Below are 17,989 nucleotides of genomic sequence, written 5' to 3' on the forward strand. Positions count from 1 at the left end.
CTAAAGGAGGACAAAATGACTAACGAACAAAACTATCCGCTGCTGAGCGCCTTAATTTACCTAGCTGGTGAAAAAGGCGTGACAGCCGAACAGGTTAAACAAGTCTACGATCTGCCGATCGCCCAGGCGCGCAAAGTTTGCCAGTCTTTCTGCGACTGGTTTAACGCTCTCAACTTGGGAATTGAGGTCCAAAGTTTTAACGATGTTTACCGGTTAGTCACGCGCCCTGAGCACTTTGAAAAAATTAGTCAACTAGTTACCCACGAAAAAAAGCAAAAACTGTCCCAGGCCGCGCTTGAAACAGTCGGTATCATCGCTTACCGCCAACCAGTTACCCGCAGCCAAATTAACGAAATTCGCGGAATTGCTTCCGAAGCCGTCGTTAACACTTTGCTGACTAAGGGGTTGATTGAGGAGCAGGGAATTAGCCCTAAACCGGGCAACCCGATCTTGTACGGAATTACCGAGAAGTTTTACACTTACTTCCAAATTAATTCTCTCCAGGAGTTGCCTGATTTAGCCGAGTTTGATTACTCGGAAGGGGTTGACAACGAATTTGATTTGTTTGCTTCCCAACGCGAGTAAGGTAAGAGTTGACGTTTTTAACTTTGGTATAATTGCGTTATGAAACGGGAGTTCAACACCAAGAAATGGGTTTATGACCGCATTGGTGCCCTTAAGTTGGAAGCACGTCGCTGCAGACTGAGAAACAAAATTCTCACCTGCGTCCTTTTTACCGCTAACATCGCCACGCTCGGTTCGGCCGGCACCGCGCTCTACTTCCTGGTAACTCAATTTAAGGAAGTTCAAAAAAACGCGGCCAACTTTTTACCGTTTATATTTACGATGGTTACGCTAACGTTTATCCTACTGACTTTCGTGATGCAAATCGTTAACACCATTTACCGGTCCCGCATGAAAGACGCGATTTACAAAGCGTCGATTGACAGTCTTAAAATTGAAATTGTCAAGTTTGAAAATCGCGTCGGCGACTACGGTCGTAAAGACGCTCGTCAACTGTTGGAAGCCGCGGTCCAAAACATTGAAACCAACATTCGAAATTACAAGCGCACCAAGGTCAAATTCCGGAACGCTTTCTTTGGTACGATCGTCGGAGGCAAGTAATGCGAGAAACGTTTAACATCGAAGATTACGGGCATAAAATCGTTGATTTTCTCAAGCACCGCGTGGTTGGTCTGGAGCGTGCTTACGTGTCAATTAACGTGATCATCCTTCTGCTGGGATTAGCGACCTCAATTTTTTCGATCGTCTTTGCCTCCAAACTTTTTGGACTGACAAAAGTGCCCGATTGGTATCCTTACGTAACGGCCGGAATCGGCGCTTTTACCACTTTGGTGACTTCGCTGTTTAATTTCTTCCACATTCGCGAGTCGCTCAAGCGCGACCAAAACGCCCTTAACCGCGTCTGGGTGGAAATTAATAAGTTTGAATCACAACTGGTTCCTAAGTACCGTCTCAAGGATCGTGAGTACAACTTGTTCGTAGCGGTGGAAGCGATTCTTGGTAACGAAACAGCTAAGACGGAGGTGCTTAACAGTGAACAACGCTAGTCCGCTTGAAAAGTACAAGATCTTAGTTCGCAAGTACCGACGTTCCAACGCCATTCTAGTTTTCATCAACATGGCGATTTTTCTGATGTTAGCCTCCACGACAGTTCTCAACCTCTGGGCTTTGAAACTGGATGTTTCGCGACTTAAATTTGACATGCTAATCCGCTACCTGTTTTTGACCATGGCTTGCGCTTCGGCTTTAGCAGCCACTCTTTCGGGTCTACTTGGTTTTATGAATTACAAAAAGCGCGCTAAAACCGCTTACGAAAAAATTGAGTTAATTAAAAAACACTGAACTTGGTTTGAAATCCAAAAAGAAGGTCTTTACGACAAAGCTAGTCGTCACGTTGACTTAATCGAAAACATCACTTCAATTCTCAACAATTAGGTTTTTTTAACCAAGTTTAGTTAGATGCGAATTCGCCCCCAACTAGACTCTTTGGACTGCGGTCTCAGCGTAATTCAAGCTTTGCACCGTCATTTTTACCGTCGCTGGTTAGATTTAAACTACTTGCGCGCTCAGGCCACCTTTGGCCCGCGCGGTTTAACTGGTCATAACTTAGTTAAACTAGCGCAAAAGGTTGGGCTGGTTTTGACTGGTTACCGCCTTAGTTTAGCGCAACTAAAAGCAGTTGGTCGCAGTCAAAAATGGTGGATCGCCCTGATTGGTTCGCCCGATCAGCCCCACTACGTGGTGCTCGGCTGACAAAAAGGCCGTCTAGTTAGCCACGATCCCCGGCGCGGGAAACTAACTTACACGCTTGACCACTTTGCGAAAGTTTACCTTGGAATCGTTTTTAGCGTTGAAAAACTGCCGGTTCATTGAAAGTCGCCACGGGCGCTGAATTTAACCAAGCTAATCGGCGGTTCGGTGCGCGCTTGGGTGCTCGTGTTTGCGCTTGGCGCGCTGGAAATGATCGTTAGCTTGCTCGGCAGTTTTTTAGTTAAACTAGCGGTTGACTTAGTGATTCCCAGTCAGCTCACGCGACTCTTAATCGCGCTCGGTGCTCTTTTTGCCTGGCTGGCCCTGCTGGGCGTGTTTTTTCAAACGCTTGAGACGAGTTTAACGCGCCAAATGATCTTAGACGCGGAATACCGTCTTTGCCACCTCTACTGGCAAAGTTTTTTCAGTCGCGATCAGAAAGCGCTGGACCAACTTTCGGTCAGCGAACACCTCCGTCGGGTGGGTTTGCTCGGCCAAATATGCCCCGCTCTTGTCGATTGATGGCGCGACTTTTTTGGCGCAATCGGCTTAATTTTCTTAACCGTTAGTCTGTTAAGTTTGACCGGCTGACAAATTTTAACTAGTGCGCTATTAATCGCCAGTCTGGGCAGTTTTTTGAGCGTTTTTGCCGGCCAAACAAGGCGGCCTTTTCTAACCGCTTTGATCGCCAAACAAAGCGATTATCTGGCCGAACTAGTTGGGGCGGTTTTGAGCAAAGATCGACTCAAATTTCCGCCCTACCAGCGCTATGTTCACCGTCGGATTGGGCGCGGTTTAGAGCGGGTGCAAAAAGCCCAGCGAAATGGTTGGCCATACCAAAGAGTTTTTTGACTCTGGCACGAGTTAATTCGGCGGCTTGGTCAAATCGGAATCACGCTGGTGGCGCTTTTTTTAGCGCTTAAAAACCAAATTAGTCTTGGTCAAGCGCTGTTTGGTTTAGCAATCGCCCATAACTTGCTGGATCCGATTCAGCGCCTCGTCAGTGCGATTCAAAACCGGGTCACTTTCCAAGTCCAGCGCCAACTGGTTGAAACGATTTTTAAACTTCCGGCCGAGAAAAATCCGGCGGCGCCGCTCGCACTAACTAGCATTAACCAAATCGTTTGCGATAACTTAACTTTCCGTTACGAAAGACCGCTTTGAAAAATCCGCCATTTTGAGCTACGTTCTAACCTCCACTTAGTCGGAAAAAACGGCGTCGGTAAAAGTACTTGACTGCGCGTTTTAGCCGGACAATGTCAGGGCGACCGTCCGATTTTAGTGAACGGAACTGAGTTAGACAACTACCGCCTAGCCGACTACCGCCAAAAGGTTTATTTAGTTAATTCGTCCAAGGCGCTGCCGAGCGCCTCGCTGTGGGAAGTGCTGACTTGCGCTTCGCGAGCGGCCAGTTTAAGACTCAGTCAAAACCGCGCGGCTTACCAACTGGACCAAATTCTGACCGAGTTTGGTTTGACTTGAAACCAAAGAATTAGCGACTTTGGTCAAAACCTTTCGACCGGCCAGCGCCAGTTGCTAGCGCTTTTGCCGCTTTTTGCCTGGTCCTTTGACTTAATTCTGCTCGACGAAGCGCTCGAAAACATCGACCGCAAGTGAACAAAGTGACTCTCCGACCGGCTGAAACAAGTTCAAAACGCGCGCTGGGTCGAAGTTTCGCGCTCGCAAAATTACCTCATGCCGGGACCGGAGGTTGAGTTTGAAAAAATCGCCACTGGTCGGTAAATTTTTCAATCACATCGTGCTCGGGCTGACCACGCTGGCGCTGGCAAGCGGAGCGTTAACCTTGTTTTTACCGGTTGAAAAAACCGCTTTGGTAAGGGTCATAATTAACTGACCTAAGCAAGAGATTTGGATCGGCCCCAGCCAAATTCGTCTGTTGGCGAGAGCCCAAAGTATCAAGGTGGTTTTGGATCAGAAAACTTACCACCCCACAATTGGTCCCGTCGGTTTTGACCAGGAGCGATCTCTTTACCACGCGCAAATTGACGGACTGCCGGTGTTAGTGCCTTACGAAACGTTGGATTTAAACTTAGTTTGAGCGACTGGTCGACTCTGGGAGTGGTTAGTATAATGTCTAGATGATTAATCTCACGATCGTCAACCAAAGTGGCCGACCTTTTTGACGCCGTCAACTGCTCAAGAAAATCGCCCAGCAAGTCGGTCAGCGGGTTTTAAAGGGTCAAGCGGCCCAAGTTAGCGCCGTCATCATTGGTGACGAGCAGAGCCGAACTTTAAACCAAACTTACCGCCAAAAAGACCAAGTTAGTGACGTGCTCGCTTTCCCAAGTGAAATTGAAAAAAGCGGTCTTACTTTGCCCGAGATCGTGCTCGGTGACATCTATCTCAACCGCGCCCAAATCGCCCGTCAAGCGAGAAATTACGGGCACGCGCTCAAACGCGAGTGGGGTTACATCTTTACCCACGGGCTGCTCCACCTTTGCGGGCTCGACCACCAAAGTCGGGCTCAAGAAAAGCGCATGCACAAACTAACCGAGGAAATTATCGGTACAATTGGGTTAACTAGGTCATAGAAATGCTCGAATTTATTCGCAAAATCCACCGCAAAACGCTCTATTCGCTGGTTGGTCTCTGGGTTTCTTTCCGGGAGGAAAAATCGCTCGTTACGCTTTTGGTTATCGCAATCGCGGTCATCGGAGTCGGGATTTGAATCGGGCTTTCACCCGTCGCCTGGGGTTTGATAATTTTGACGCTTTTTCTTTCGATCGTGATCGAAATCATTAACACCGCTCTGGAAGCGACCGTGGACACGATTTCCTTCCAGTACAACGTCAAAGTTAAAAAAATTAAGGACATCGCTTCGGCGGCCACGCTCTTAACTTCCCTGGCCTCTTTCGCTGTCATTTTAACGGTTTACATTCCGCGTTTCATGGAGGTTTTTGGCTAAACGAATCCAAACAATTAGCGCGCTAAGCATGGCTCGACTAGCCAGTTGCTGGGCGCTAATCAAACAACGGATCGAGCTCTCAAAATGGCAGCAGCAAAAAAAGTTGGTCTAGTCGCGCTGGCGGGTCTGCCTAACAGCGGCAAGTCGGCGCTTGTCAACCGACTGCTGAATTACCAGGTGGCGATTAGCACGCCGCTGCCCCAAACAACCCGCGACGTAATCAGGGCCATTTATAACGCTCAAGACGCCCAGATCGTCTTGATCGACACACCTGGACTAGTGACTAGCACCAATGCGTTTAAGCAAGTCTTGACTCGCAAAGCCCAGAAAACTTGACAAGGCAGCGATTTAGTGCTTTGACTCCACCCGGTCAACCAGCCTTTGACCGAGCCAGAAAAAAATTGGCTCAAAGCGTTAGATCCGCGCCAAACGCTAATTATCTTGACTAAAAACGATTTGCTTAAGCAGAGCAAAATTAGTCTAGCCGATTGGCAAAAAACTTGGCAAGAGTTAGGCTTTAAAGCGGTGCTGGCCGTCTCGGTTTTCCAAACCGCCACGCTAATTACTCTGCTGGAAGCGATCAAAGAAAGGCTGCCGCACGGAGAGCCTTTTTACCCGACTGACCAACTCACCGATCAGTCGGTGCGTTTTTTAGCGAGCGAACTAATTCGTCTGAGCATCATCCAAAACACCTACCAGGAAGTGCCCTTCGGGAGCGCGGTTTTGATCGAAGATTTTCGCGAGGAGAGCGACGCTGTCACGATCAAAGCGCTGATTCTAGTCGAAAAAGAAAGTCAGAAGGCAATCGTGATTGGTAAAAACGGCGCCAAAGTAAAGCAAATAGGTACCAGAGCGCGCCAGATGATTAAAGAGCTGGTCGGCCAAAATGTCCACCTCTTTTTGAAAGTCAAAGTGAGGCGCTGAACCAACGACTTAAAGCAAATTAAAGCGCTCGGTTACTAAATTAGGTTGATTAATCCGCTTTGGAGCGGCTAAGTTTATAATTGCTCTTATGAAAGAAAAGCCGACTAGTTTGTCAATTCACCAACATTTAATCGAGAGCGGATTTGTCTTTCCCGGTTCGCAAATTTACGGCGGACTAGCCAACGCTTGGGATTACGGGCCGCTTGGGGTCAGTTTAATCAACCAACTAAAAAAAATCTGGTGGAATTTTTTTGTCACCCGCCAGCCCAATGTCTACGGTTTAGACAGCAAAATTTTGATGAATCCGCAAGTTTGAAAAGTTTCCGGTCACACCGAAAATTTTCAAGATTGGTACGTGGAAAATAAACTCAACCAAAAACGTTACCGGGTTGACCACTTACTGGCCCAGATCGATCCGAGTCAAAACTGGCAAAACCAAACTCACGCTCAAATTGAAAAGTTTCTCCGCGAAAAAGTGACTAAGTGGGAAGGCCAATCAGTGATTTGAGGCGAAATCCGACGGTTTAACTTAATGTTTGAAACTGACCAGGGCGTGGTTAATGACGAAAAAAACCGCATCTTTTTAAGACCCGAACTGGCCCAAGGAATCCTTATCAACTACAAAAATGTTTTGCGATCAATGCGCGCCGAATTACCCTTTGGGATCGCCCAAATTGGTCGTTCCTTCCGGAACGAGATCACCCCGCGCAACTTCATTTTCCGCACCCGCGAGTTTGAACAAATGGAACTGGAGTGGTTTTGCGAGCCTGGTCAAGCCGACCAGTTTTTTCTAAAGTACCAAACTTTCATCAAGGAGTTTTTGAATCTGCTTGGCCTTGACCGCGAGCGCTGGCGTTGGCGCGAACACGAAAAACACGAACTGGCCCATTACGCCCAAAAAACCGTTGACGTTGAGTTTAACTTCGGGTTTGGCTGGGGAGAAATAATCGGTTTAGCTAACCGCGGCGACTACGACCTCAAAAAGCATTCCCAAGCTAGTCAGGAAGACTTTAGCTACTCTTTGCCGGGTCAATCGGACAAAATTTACCCCTTTGTAATCGAACCTTCTTTTGGCGTTGACCGCCTCGCTTTAGCACTGCTTGAAAACGCTTACTCGTGCGAAAAACTAGCCGACCAGAGCGAGCGGATCGTTTTAAAACTTTCCAAAGACTTGGCGCCGTACCAAATTGCCGTTTTGCCGCTAGTTAAAAAAATCCACGGACCAGTTGCCGAGGCAGTCTACCATGAACTACTTAGCCAAGGTTACCGCTGCACCTACGACCAAAGCGGATCAATCGGTAAACGTTACCGCCGGCAAGACGCGATCGGGACGCCGATTTGTTTGACCGTGATTGACCAAACTAAGCGCCAAGGCGAGGTGACAATCCGCGATCGAGACACGATGAAACAAGTGACCATTATGTATAAAAACATTAAAAATCATGTATAATTGTCATAGATAATTATGTTGAAAAAATGAGTGCTAAGAACGAGTGCCCTGGGACTGGCGGTTGCGCCGGTCGTAGCTTTGACACTTTCGTGCGGTCCGCACGATCTAAAGGTCTACACCCTTAAAAACGACGACATTACTCCCAGCAGCAACGGAAAGTTGACCATTTCTAAGGAAACTTTGGAGTGGCTGCGCGATCAGAAATACCACCTAGTTAAGAACGGGAGTGGTAAAGCGATGCTGAAAATCGAGTCTTTACCCCAGGATTTTTGGGAATACTTCCCCAATACAACCGAAATTGCTCCCGACACTTTCCGCGGGTGAGGGCTGTCAGAAATGCCGCGCATCCCGAGTCGGATCACCAAAATCGGTGCTTACGCTTTTGCGTCTAACCGTTTAAAATCAGTTAACTTTGAAAGCGATAGCCAACTTCGAACGATTGAACGCCACGCGTTTTATGACAACGAGATTTCTTCGATTTGGTCATCCGATAGCCAACATAATAACGCCTCCAAAGTGGAATACATCGGTTGGGGTGCGTTTAAAAACAACAAAATCGGTGGTTACCTATATTTGCCGACTCAACTACGCACGCTTGAAACCGAAGCCTTTGCTGGCAATTCAATTTCACGGGTTAGTTTAAGTCCCAACTTACAGACCGTCGGAGCCCAAGCGTTTTGACAAAAAAACGCCCTTTACCGCGTCAAAATCTACAACCAAAACACGCGTTTTGACGGCGAGCAGTACGATCCTAAAAATCCCAAGGCGATCCAAGCGGCGCTCAAAAGAGTTTTTGGTCCGAACTGAAACATCCGCTCTGAAATTTATTTATCCACGCTTAACTTGGTCAATAACGTCGGCGTTCGCCGCAGCAAACTTGAGTTTAAAGTTGAAAAGCCCAACGACCAAGACGGCAGCCTAACTTTGAAAGCGATCGTGTCTAAAGCCGGTAAGTACCGCAGTCAAAAAATTCAGGTCCACAACTTCTTGACCGATAACTCTAACCCCGCCATCACAGCCCAAGAACGTGAGCAAGTCCAAAAACTGATCCGGGGTTTTAAAGCTAATTACCAAACATCTCACACCGATAAAACAATCTACGGCGTGAACGCATCGGGAAAAAAACTGGCCACCCCAGCCGACCTTGGTATCCAAGGCTACTGACCAAACAAGCAAATTCAACTGGCTGGTTTAAACGTTCAAATTTTGGTGAAAAACCGCGACTTTAAACAGGAACTCCTAGAGTGCGCAGTGGTGGTTAAATCAACTAACGGCTACAACTTGGTTCACGATTTTACCGTCAACGGATTCAAACCGATCCCCAACTACGCAAGCGCCCATCTGGGGGATCAACCAGAAACTTCCGACGGCGATCAAGATCAAGTTGACATGAAAGCTTTGGTTGATGAGTACCTAGCGAAAATCACCGCCGAGCCTTACCAAACCGTTTTAAAAACAACCTTGCCTTCCGAGATCGGCATCACTGGACTGGAAAAGAACTACAAAACCGAAATGCAACTCGGGATTAGTAAGCAGTTTAAAGAACGTCTTCCCGAAGTTAACCCGAAGATCAAAATAACTTTTGAACTCAAGCGAGTGGAAGATAAAACGGGTGAAATTGATGCGCTAGTTACCGTTAGTCACGGCGATTATAGCCCTTCGGCAGTGGTCTTAATTAGCGGTTTTCAAACTACTCAAGAGCGAAAAATTTCCGACGAAAAAGACGTTGACGAAATCATCAAAGAACTGAGCGAAAAACTGTTAACCAACCAAATTAACAAAACGCCTTCGCAAATACTTGAAATGAGCGATGACTTTTGAGAAATTGGAAGTTTAGTGATTGATAACTACTACACTAAAGACGACACTAACTACGGCGACCGAGCCGGGCAAGTTAAAAACGTCAAACTCGCTAAGAAAAGTTACACCAAATTTGCCTTTGCCGAAGTTACTAACGATGATAAAACGACCGGAATTCCCTACGATAAATGGTGGTAGAATTAGAATTCAACGACCAAGCTAACCGGGGGTAATAGGTGTCAAATTCGGTGATCGACAAAATCCGTCAAGCGCTTGACATTACCCAAGTTATTGGGCAAGAGTTAAATTTAGTTAAAAAGGGCAACAATTTCGTTGCCCTTTGTCCTTTCCACGATGATTCGCGACCCTCGCTGATTGTTTCCAGCCAAAAACAAATCTTTAAGTGCTTTAGTTGTGGTCAAGGCGGCGATGTAATTAGTTTTTACAGCGACTACCACAAAGTCGCTTTCCGGGTAGCGTTAGAAAAATTAGCCGCGCTAGCTGGGATTGATTACAAGCCGAGTCGGCCGCTGGAAAACCACTCGCCAGAAGAGCAAAAAATCTTGGACGCTTTGTCAGATGCGAAAGATTTTTTTATGAACGCGCTCCAAACTTCGCAAGGTTCGGACGCGCGTCAGTACCTAAGCGAACGTCAAATTGAGACTAGTGCCATCGAAGAGCACAAGATCGGCTACGCACCCAGCGATTCCAGCCAACTCTGAACCTACTTAATCGGTCGCCAGCACGCGCCCGAAACGCTGGCTTTGTGCGGCGTTTTTAACCGAGATCAAAAAACCATTTTTAACGACCGAATCGTTTTTACGCTCGCCGACCAAAGCGGTCAAGTGGTCGGTTTTTCGGCCCGAACGCTCGATCCACAAGTTTTACCCAAGTACCTTAATTCGGCTCAAAGTCCCGTTTTTGACAAGGGCAAACTGCTCTTTAATTTCCACCGCGCCGAAAGCTTTGTTCGTAAACTCGGCGAAGTGCTGATCGTGGAAGGTTTTTTAGACGTGATTGCGCTTGAGAAAATTGGTTACCCGAACGTGGTTGCCTTAATGGGCACGAGTTTTTCAAATACCCAACTTGAGATGCTTGGTCAAGTGCGCGTGACTTTGATGCTTGACGGCGACGCGGCCGGTTTTAACGCGATGCAAAAAATGATCGCTGGGCTAGTTGAGAAAAATTTGCCCGTTCAAATTAGTCCGCTTGGTCCGGGCCAAGATCCAGACCAAATTTTTCAACTTGACCAAGGCCAGACGCTTAAAGCTGTCGCGGGCCAAAAAACCCCTTGACTCGAATTTGTTTACCAAAAAATTTGTCCCCAAAACGCTCAGACGCCGCGCGACATCGAAATTTTTGTCGAGCAAATTAAACCATTTCTAGCGCTAGCTAACCGTCTCGAGTGGGAGTTTTACCTCAAAAAGATGGCCCGTCAGTTTGACCTCAGCTTGGATTTGCTGGTCCAAATGATGCCCTTTCGCTCAACTAATCGCGGTTCAGTTTCAAACAGTCCAACCAAGCGCTTAGACAAGCCAACGCAAGTACCGCCGCCCGACTTTGAAAAGATTTTGATCCGCTCGATGCTTAAAAACGCCCGCTTGATCAATCTCTTTACCGAGAGCAAACTGGTCTTAGTTAATCCCGATCTCAATTTAATCGCTAACTACATCGTCAACTACGCCCAAAAACCGCTTATTCCGGAGAAAATCAAGCAAAAATGCCAAGAAATTATTAAAGAAAGTGGTATAATCGCTAAAACACCGGATGAGTTTCAGGCCTACCTTGACCGCGTAAAATGGATTAACCGTCGCCAATTGCAACGGCAAATCCAGCGTTCGCTTGACCAAACCAAAGATTCCGACGTGGCGCTCAAGCTGTTAAAAGAGCAGATCAAACTCAAAAAAGGAACGAACAATTAAGATGGCAAAAGTTTTTGTACCACCCCAGTTTATGACGATTGTTCAAGACTTAATCAAAGTTAAAAAAACCGCCCGTCAAGGTCATTTAACCCAGGAGCAAGTTTACAAATACCTCGAAAAAAAGAACATCGCCCTCGACGATGAGGCGACAAACGATTTACTTGAAACGCTGATTGAACTTGACATTTTGCTTGACGAAGTCGACCCGCACGACTTTGACGACTTTAAAAGTCAAGATTTTACCCAGGAGATCGGCCTGGTTAACTACGACGAAACGAAAGAAATTTCGCTGGACGACATCGAGCAAACCCAGGAGATTGGCGATTTGGAACTGGTTAACAAACTGACCGAAACCGACGACATTGTCAAGTGGTACATGCGTTGAATCGGAAAGTACGGCAAACTTTTAACTCACGACCAAGAAATTGAACTGACAAAGAAAATTGAGCAGGGCGGTCGGGCTGGCAAAAAGGCCCGCGACATGTTGATCAAACGCAACTTGCGGCTAGTCGTCAATAACGCCAAAAAGTACAAAAACCGCGGACTATCTTTCATTGACCTTATTTCCGAAGGTAACTCCGGGCTAATTAAGGCGGTCAGCAAATTTGAATACCGCAAAGGTTACAAGTTTTCAACTTACGCGACTTGGTGAGTCCGCCAAGCGATTACGCGCGCCGTCGCTGACCAAGCGCGCATTATCCGTGTCCCGGTTCACATGGTCGAAACGATCAACAAAATCATTAAAATTGAACGCGACATTTACCAGGAGCTCGGTCGCAGCGCGACCGATGAAGAGATCGCGGCTCGGGCTGGTGGCGACTTTGACGCCGAAAAAGTCCGTTACATCCGCAAAATTAACATCGACCCCATTTCGCTTGATAAACCAATCGGTAAGGAGGATGACTCTTCTTTCTCAGACTTTGTTCAAGATGAGTCGTCAATTTCACCGATTGATTACTCATCGCGCGAGGAACTCCAGAAACTGCTCTTTGAAACGATTAGTCGTTACATCCACGACGAAAGAGAAAAAGAAATCATCATGCTCCGCTACGGAATTGGTTACGATCAAAACAAAGAAAAAAACCGACCCCACTCGTTTGAAGAACTGGGCGAAAAGTTTGATGTGACCAAAGAGAGAATTCGGCAAATTGAGTCGAAAGTGATCCGGCGTCTTCGTCAACCCCAAAACCACCGGAAACTGCGCGATTTTTACCGTAACATGTAAATATGCTCAAAACTAGTCACGTGGTCAAGTTCATCGGTCAACTCTTCCCCTACCGCAAAGCTTTATCCGGTGACCGCGTTGGTTTAATTTATGGCAGTCCCCACAAGCCGGTTGAAAAAGTGATTAGTGCCCTTGACCTAACGCCCGAAGTGATGGATCAAGCGGTGCGCGAGCAGTGCGATCTAATTATTGTTCACCACCCCTTTCTCTACGAAGTTTCGCTTGATCTAGAGTGGCAAAAAGCGCCTTATAAACACCTGATCCACAAGCGACTAGTTAACACCGGAATCGGCCTCTTAGTTGCCCACACCAACTACGATTTAATTTGGCAAGGCATGAGCGAACAAGTTGTTGAGACGCTCTCCTTTGCGAGCGTGCGCGCGATCGGGACTTACCGGGCCGGCGCCATTTTAACGACCAATTTATCGATGTACCAAATCTTTGAACTAATTAAACGTAAACTAGGGATCGAAATTTTCCGCTCCAACTTTGCCGTCCCGAAAAACACCCGCTCGGACGAACATAAAATCGCCATTTTGCCCGGTGCTAGCGATGTGCGCGACATATTGCTCGCCCATCAGCAAGGCGCCCAAACGATTTTAACTTCGGACGTGAAATGGTCAACTTGACTAGTTTGCGAGCAACAAAACATTCGCTTAGTATCTCTGAGTCACAGCATAGAGAACGTATTCGCGGATCACATCAGCGCTTTGCTGAACCAAAAATTTCCCAAACTGACTTGCCTAAGTCAAAAAATTAACGTCCAAGAACACGTCAGCGTTCTTAAAAATTAACCACCTATGCCCGAAAAACTACCCCCACCAAAGATCGGATGCCACGTCAGTTTTTGCCACCCGAATTACTTAGTAGGTGCGGTTCGCGAAGCGCTTAGTTACGGCGCTAACGCCTGTATGTTCCACCTTGGACCGCCTCAAAACGCGCGCCGAGTTAGTTCCGAGCTTTACCGAACTAAGACTTATCAAAGCCAGTGAGCGCACTTAATTGCGCCCGAAAATTTGATCATTCACGCGCCTTACATCATCAACCCAGCCAGCCCATCCAAGTGGGAGTTTGCCCGCGACTATTTGATTGCCGAAACCAAGCGAATGAACACCTTCGGAGCTCGGTACCTAGTCTTACACCCGGGCGCCTGTCTCAAAGCTGGTCCTCAGACCGGCATCCGCCAACTCGTCAAGACGCTCCAAGCGGTGCTAGCTAATTCGGAAAAAGTCACCATTTTGCTCGAAACAATGGCCGGCAAAGGAACCGAGATCGGCACTAACTTCAAACAACTCCGGCAAATTCTTGACCTAGTCAACCACCCGCGGCTAGGAATTTGCTTCGATACTTGTCACGTTTGGGACAGCGGCGTTGACATTCAAAACGTGGACAAATTAGTCCGTGAACTGCAAGACCTAAAACTGATCGATAAAATCGCGGTTTTTCACGTTAACGATTCCAAAAACGGACTCGGGTCGCATAAAGACCGCCATGCTAACCTTGGACAAGGACAAATCGGGCTCCCAACTTTGCGGGAAATAGTTTGACACCCAGCTTTCCGCCAGGCGGTCATGATTTTAGAAACGCCTTGAATTGATGACCATCCGCCCTACCAGCGCGAAATAGCACTCTTGAAAGGAGAGACTAATGAGGCACCTTAGTCAAAAACTAATTCGGCGGGCATCGGTCCGGCATTTTCAAGACTCAAAACTTTCGGAACAAGAAATTGAGCAGTTAGCACAAGTGATCAACAACGCGCCGACTTCCTTTAACAGTCAGCAGTTTAGCGTTGTGATCATCGAGAAAGACAGTTTGATTAAGATGATTTGCCAAGTTACCCGTCAAAACCACCTTTGCCAAGCGGCGCTAATTTTGCTAGTTGTTTTAGACCGCACGCGTCAAAACCACATCATCGCCCAGATCAACGGTCAAACGCCCGTTTACGAACGCTTTTACGAGTACAGCCGGATGGTGCTTGACGCTGGAATCGTGGCCGGTCAAATTCACGATGTTTTGATCGACTGGGGTTACGGCGTCTCCTACATTGGTTCGACCGCCACTTTTGACCGGGCTAGCCAAGATAAACTCGGACTGACTGACGATACGATCGCCCTAGTCGGATTAGGGACTGGAAAAGCCAGCCAAACTAACCCGGTCAAACCTAAAATAGCCAAGGTTTTTTTCAACCGCTACGATAAAGACGCGGCGCTGAAAAATCTCCAAATTTACCAAACTTCTAGTCAAGAATACTTCCAAGCGATCGGGGAACCCAGTTTTTACCAACACCAAAGTTTGCTCTACGACCAAAACAGACAACCATCCGGTTTAAAGAGTGCGCTCAAAATAACCGATTCTAACCTTGAAAATTTTTATAAATCGTTGGTTTAATTTGTCAGTTAGACAAGAAAAACCGCGGTTTTTCGGTAAAAATCTCTATAATTATGCTTGTATATTGATTTCTCTGAAGTTAGTATACAGAAGGGAAGTCAGATTGAATATGCAAGGCACTGTTAAATTTTTCCACGACAAAAAAGGGTTTGGTTTTATCGGAGTTGAAGGTCGCGAGCAAGATTTGTTTGTTCACTTCAGCGCCATTGATGGCGATGGTTTTCGTAAACTATCCAAAGACCAACGAGTGGAGTTTGACATTGAAACCATTGATGGCAAAGAACGCGCCAAAAATGTTAGAGTACTTGGTTAATTAAAGTCAAGTAGATCTAAAAAAGTCTGCCTTCCAAAGGCAGACTTTTTAGTACTTGCACGAATTAAAATGGTTGTGCCAGTTATCTTTGGTTCTTAACGATTTTACGTGGATGCCCTAAATGTTGAACAAAGACGAAGAGTTTTTTGATTAAAATTTTGAAAACACACCGATCTTCTTTACCTTGCAACTGAAAGAAAATGTCGCCTTCCAACGTCCCTCGTTTATCATCAAATTTTTTGATCTCAATTCGGTGGTCTAAGCGGCGGTATTTAAAGTAACTTTCCAAATGAAGATCGTTAACACTAAGATTTTTTTTGGATGCCAAAACAGATGGGGACACAAAAGCAGTCGATGGAGCAATTTCGATCACATCATTGTCTATATACTTGCCAACTGCGATGATTGCGTGCCAATTCAACAATTCTGAAGCGGTCGTTTTTTTAAAGCCGTGGACCGGTACTCGACTGGTCAAAAGTACCGGTTTAGTGCTGCCAGGCTTAGACTTTAAATAAACATCGACTGTCAAAGTTCCGGCTAAGTCATCGATGTCAACCACCTTAAAAAGACAGTTTTCCGCGGTCGGTTTGTCAATCCCCAAGTCGTTAGCCGAATAAGATCTACCCAGTCAAAAAGCCTTGGTTTTTCTATTGGAGAGAGTTTGGTAAGACCCGTTAATCTCCGGGTTGTTATCGCGGTCTAACTCCCTGGCTGGGTTCGGTTTGTTCTCTTGCTTAGACTTTGGCAGCTTTGTTTGACCGCCGGGCTTTAAAACAAGGTCATCGCCTTGATCGCGATCCTCTACTTTGACAGGTAGTTGCAAACAAGCGACAGTTGTTAAAACAGGAGTAAGCGAAAAAGGCGCTAAAACTAGTCAAATTAGCGGTTTTTTTAAACTTTTTCTCGCCATGGAAGCTCCTCTCTGTCGCAAATAGCCAATTCATACTTTGGTTAAAAGTAATTGGTTAAGTTTTCAACTAGTTTCAGATCAGAACTTACATCTAAAAATGGCACTTTAGTAGTGAGCGGAATTCATTATAACGATTTTTTGAATAACCGGTCAAAAAAAACAACCCGGCGCTGAGGCGAGGTTGTTTTTAAACTTAAAAAAGGCTAACTGACTTTGAAAATCGTGCTCGCTTGGTTAACATTTTGGCCGCTCGCCATGATTGACTTAGCTTTGCCCTTGGAATCGGGCGTTAGAACGACCACCGTCGCGATTGAAGGAGCCTTTTTCTTAACTAAAGTTAGGTTCACCTCGGCGAGCGGATCACCGGCCGTGACGACTTGGTCTTGCCGAACGAGCGACTTAAACCCTTCGCCGCGCAAATTAACCGTGTCAATCCCGATGTGGACTAGCACCGAGACTCCCTGCGAATTTTGAATTCCGTAGGCGTGGCCAGTCGGGAAAACGGTCACGAGTTTACCGCTGATCGGAGCGTAGAAAATTTGCTTGCTGCTCACTTTCGGCATGATCGCCAAACCATCGCCCATAATCTTTTCCGAAAACACGCCGTCTTTGAGCGACTTAAGACTCATTGACCGACCGGGTACCACACCTTTAACGTCAATTTTAGTCAATTTGACTGTCTCGCTGGAAGCGGTTTTTTGTTTTTCAAAAGTGGGGGTTGAAACTGCCATAGTTTTACCTCGAGCCGCCATAATTTTGGCGTTAATTTGTTCGCTAGCCGGACCAAAGATAATTTGGTAGTGGTGCTGACCAACTTTTTGAACTCCGAAAGCACCGGCCTGCTTAAACTTACTTTCGTTGACTTTGGCCGGATCATAAACATCGTAACGAAGGCGTGAGGCGCAGTTCGTGTAAGTTTTGATGTTATCCCAGCCGCCAAAACCTTCGACCACTAAGTTGACTTGCCGATCGGTTGATTGACCCGGTTGCGGCCCGTGCCGGGAACTTTGCTGAGCCTGGTAATCGGCTTTAGTGTAAAGAACCGCGTTTTCGCCCCGACCCGGAGTTGGCAAGTTGAAGCGTTTGATCGCAAAGTAGAAAGCGAAGAAATAAATCGGGATGTAAACTAGACCGATCAAAATCGCCCACCAGAAATAAGTGCCTTTCGCAACCGGGATGGCACCGTAAATAATCAGATCTAACGCCCCCCCCGAGAAGGTCATTCCGATGTGAGCGCCAAAAAGATTCATTAACCAAAACGAAATCGCCGCCATTAAAGCGTGAAACCCTCAGTACAGCCACGGCGCTAGAAATAGAAAAGTGAATTCAATCGGCTCGGTTACGCCGGTTAAAAAAGCGGTTAAACAAGCCGGAAAGACCGTTCCGAGCGCGACTTTGCGGTTTTCGCGCGGAGCCGCTAAAACCATCGCCACGCCGGCGGCTGGCAAAGCGAGAATCATAAAACCAAACTTACCTTGCATGAAACGACCTAAGCGAATGCCCAGTTCGCGACTAACAAAGTCAAAAACAGCTAACTCATGACTCTGACCGTTGGCAACCCAACTGACGGTGTTGCTGTGGAAAGAGTTGACCGTAATCCAAAGCAGAGAGTCACCGACTGATTTACTTTCTGACTCCTTGAGTAGTTTAAAAAACTCTTCCCAGTTACCTTGGCCAGCCGCAGGCTTAACCCGGTCGATCCAGTTTTGCATCTCGACCAGTCCGTTCCCGCCCGCGTCAGATCACCAAAGCGGTGCGTAAAACACGTGGTGCAGACCGAAAGGAATCAGCGAACGCTCAACGTAGCCAAAGATAAATGAGTCAAAACCGTAGGGTATTTTCCCCGAGGCGCGGCCA

The 17,989-nt window shown here is 46.8% G+C and overlaps 5 protein-coding genes across 5 annotated transcripts; 4 read left to right on the top strand and 1 right to left on the bottom strand.

Annotated features, from left to right (window-relative positions):
* Nucleotides 1-15: 15 nt before the first annotated feature.
* LOC111627142 (segregation and condensation protein B-like) lies at nucleotides 16-585 on the top strand. The gene has a single exon (XM_023370710.1). The coding sequence runs from the start codon at nucleotides 16-18 to the stop codon at nucleotides 583-585; it is 570 nt and encodes a 189-aa protein (XP_023226478.1).
* A 10,712-nt stretch (nucleotides 586-11,297) lies between these two features.
* On the top strand, nucleotides 11,298-12,521 carry LOC111627143 (RNA polymerase sigma factor RpoD-like). The gene is given in 1 exon segment (XM_023370712.1): nucleotides 11,298-12,521. A coding segment is annotated over 1 exon segment (1,224 nt).
* Nucleotides 12,522-12,523: 2 nt separating this feature from the next.
* On the top strand, nucleotides 12,524-13,150 carry LOC111627144 (GTP cyclohydrolase 1 type 2 homolog). The gene has a single exon (XM_023370713.1). The coding sequence runs from the start codon at nucleotides 12,524-12,526 to the stop codon at nucleotides 13,148-13,150; it is 627 nt and encodes a 208-aa protein (XP_023226481.1).
* Nucleotides 13,151-13,627: 477 nt separating this feature from the next.
* On the top strand, nucleotides 13,628-14,068 carry LOC111627145 (probable endonuclease 4). Its single transcript, XM_023370714.1, has one exon. The coding sequence runs from the start codon at nucleotides 13,628-13,630 to the stop codon at nucleotides 14,066-14,068; it is 441 nt and encodes a 146-aa protein (XP_023226482.1).
* A 2,267-nt stretch (nucleotides 14,069-16,335) lies between these two features.
* On the bottom strand, nucleotides 16,336-17,355 carry LOC111627146 (PTS system glucose-specific EIICBA component-like). Its single transcript, XM_023370715.1, has one exon. It carries the CDS (start codon nucleotides 17,353-17,355, stop codon nucleotides 16,336-16,338), a length of 1,020 nt encoding a protein of 339 aa, XP_023226483.1.
* Between the last annotated feature and the right edge of the window lie 634 nt (nucleotides 17,356-17,989).

Source organism: Centruroides sculpturatus, unplaced genomic scaffold (assembly GCF_000671375.1).
Source record: "Centruroides sculpturatus isolate CEXI.00-Female unplaced genomic scaffold, Cexi_2.0 scaffold597, whole genome shotgun sequence".
Classification (NCBI taxonomy): domain Eukaryota; kingdom Metazoa; phylum Arthropoda; class Arachnida; order Scorpiones; family Buthidae; genus Centruroides; species Centruroides sculpturatus.

Coding starts and splice junctions, on each gene's coding strand:
- LOC111627142 (XM_023370710.1), top strand. CDS start 16: ATGACTAACGAACAAAACTATCCGCTGCTGAGCGCCTTAATTTACCTA.
- LOC111627144 (XM_023370713.1), top strand. CDS start 12,524: ATGCTCAAAACTAGTCACGTGGTCAAGTTCATCGGTCAACTCTTCCCC.
- LOC111627145 (XM_023370714.1), top strand. CDS start 13,628: ATGAACACCTTCGGAGCTCGGTACCTAGTCTTACACCCGGGCGCCTGT.
- LOC111627146 (XM_023370715.1), bottom strand. CDS start 17,355: ATGACCTTCTCGGGGGGGGCGTTAGATCTGATTATTTACGGTGCCATC.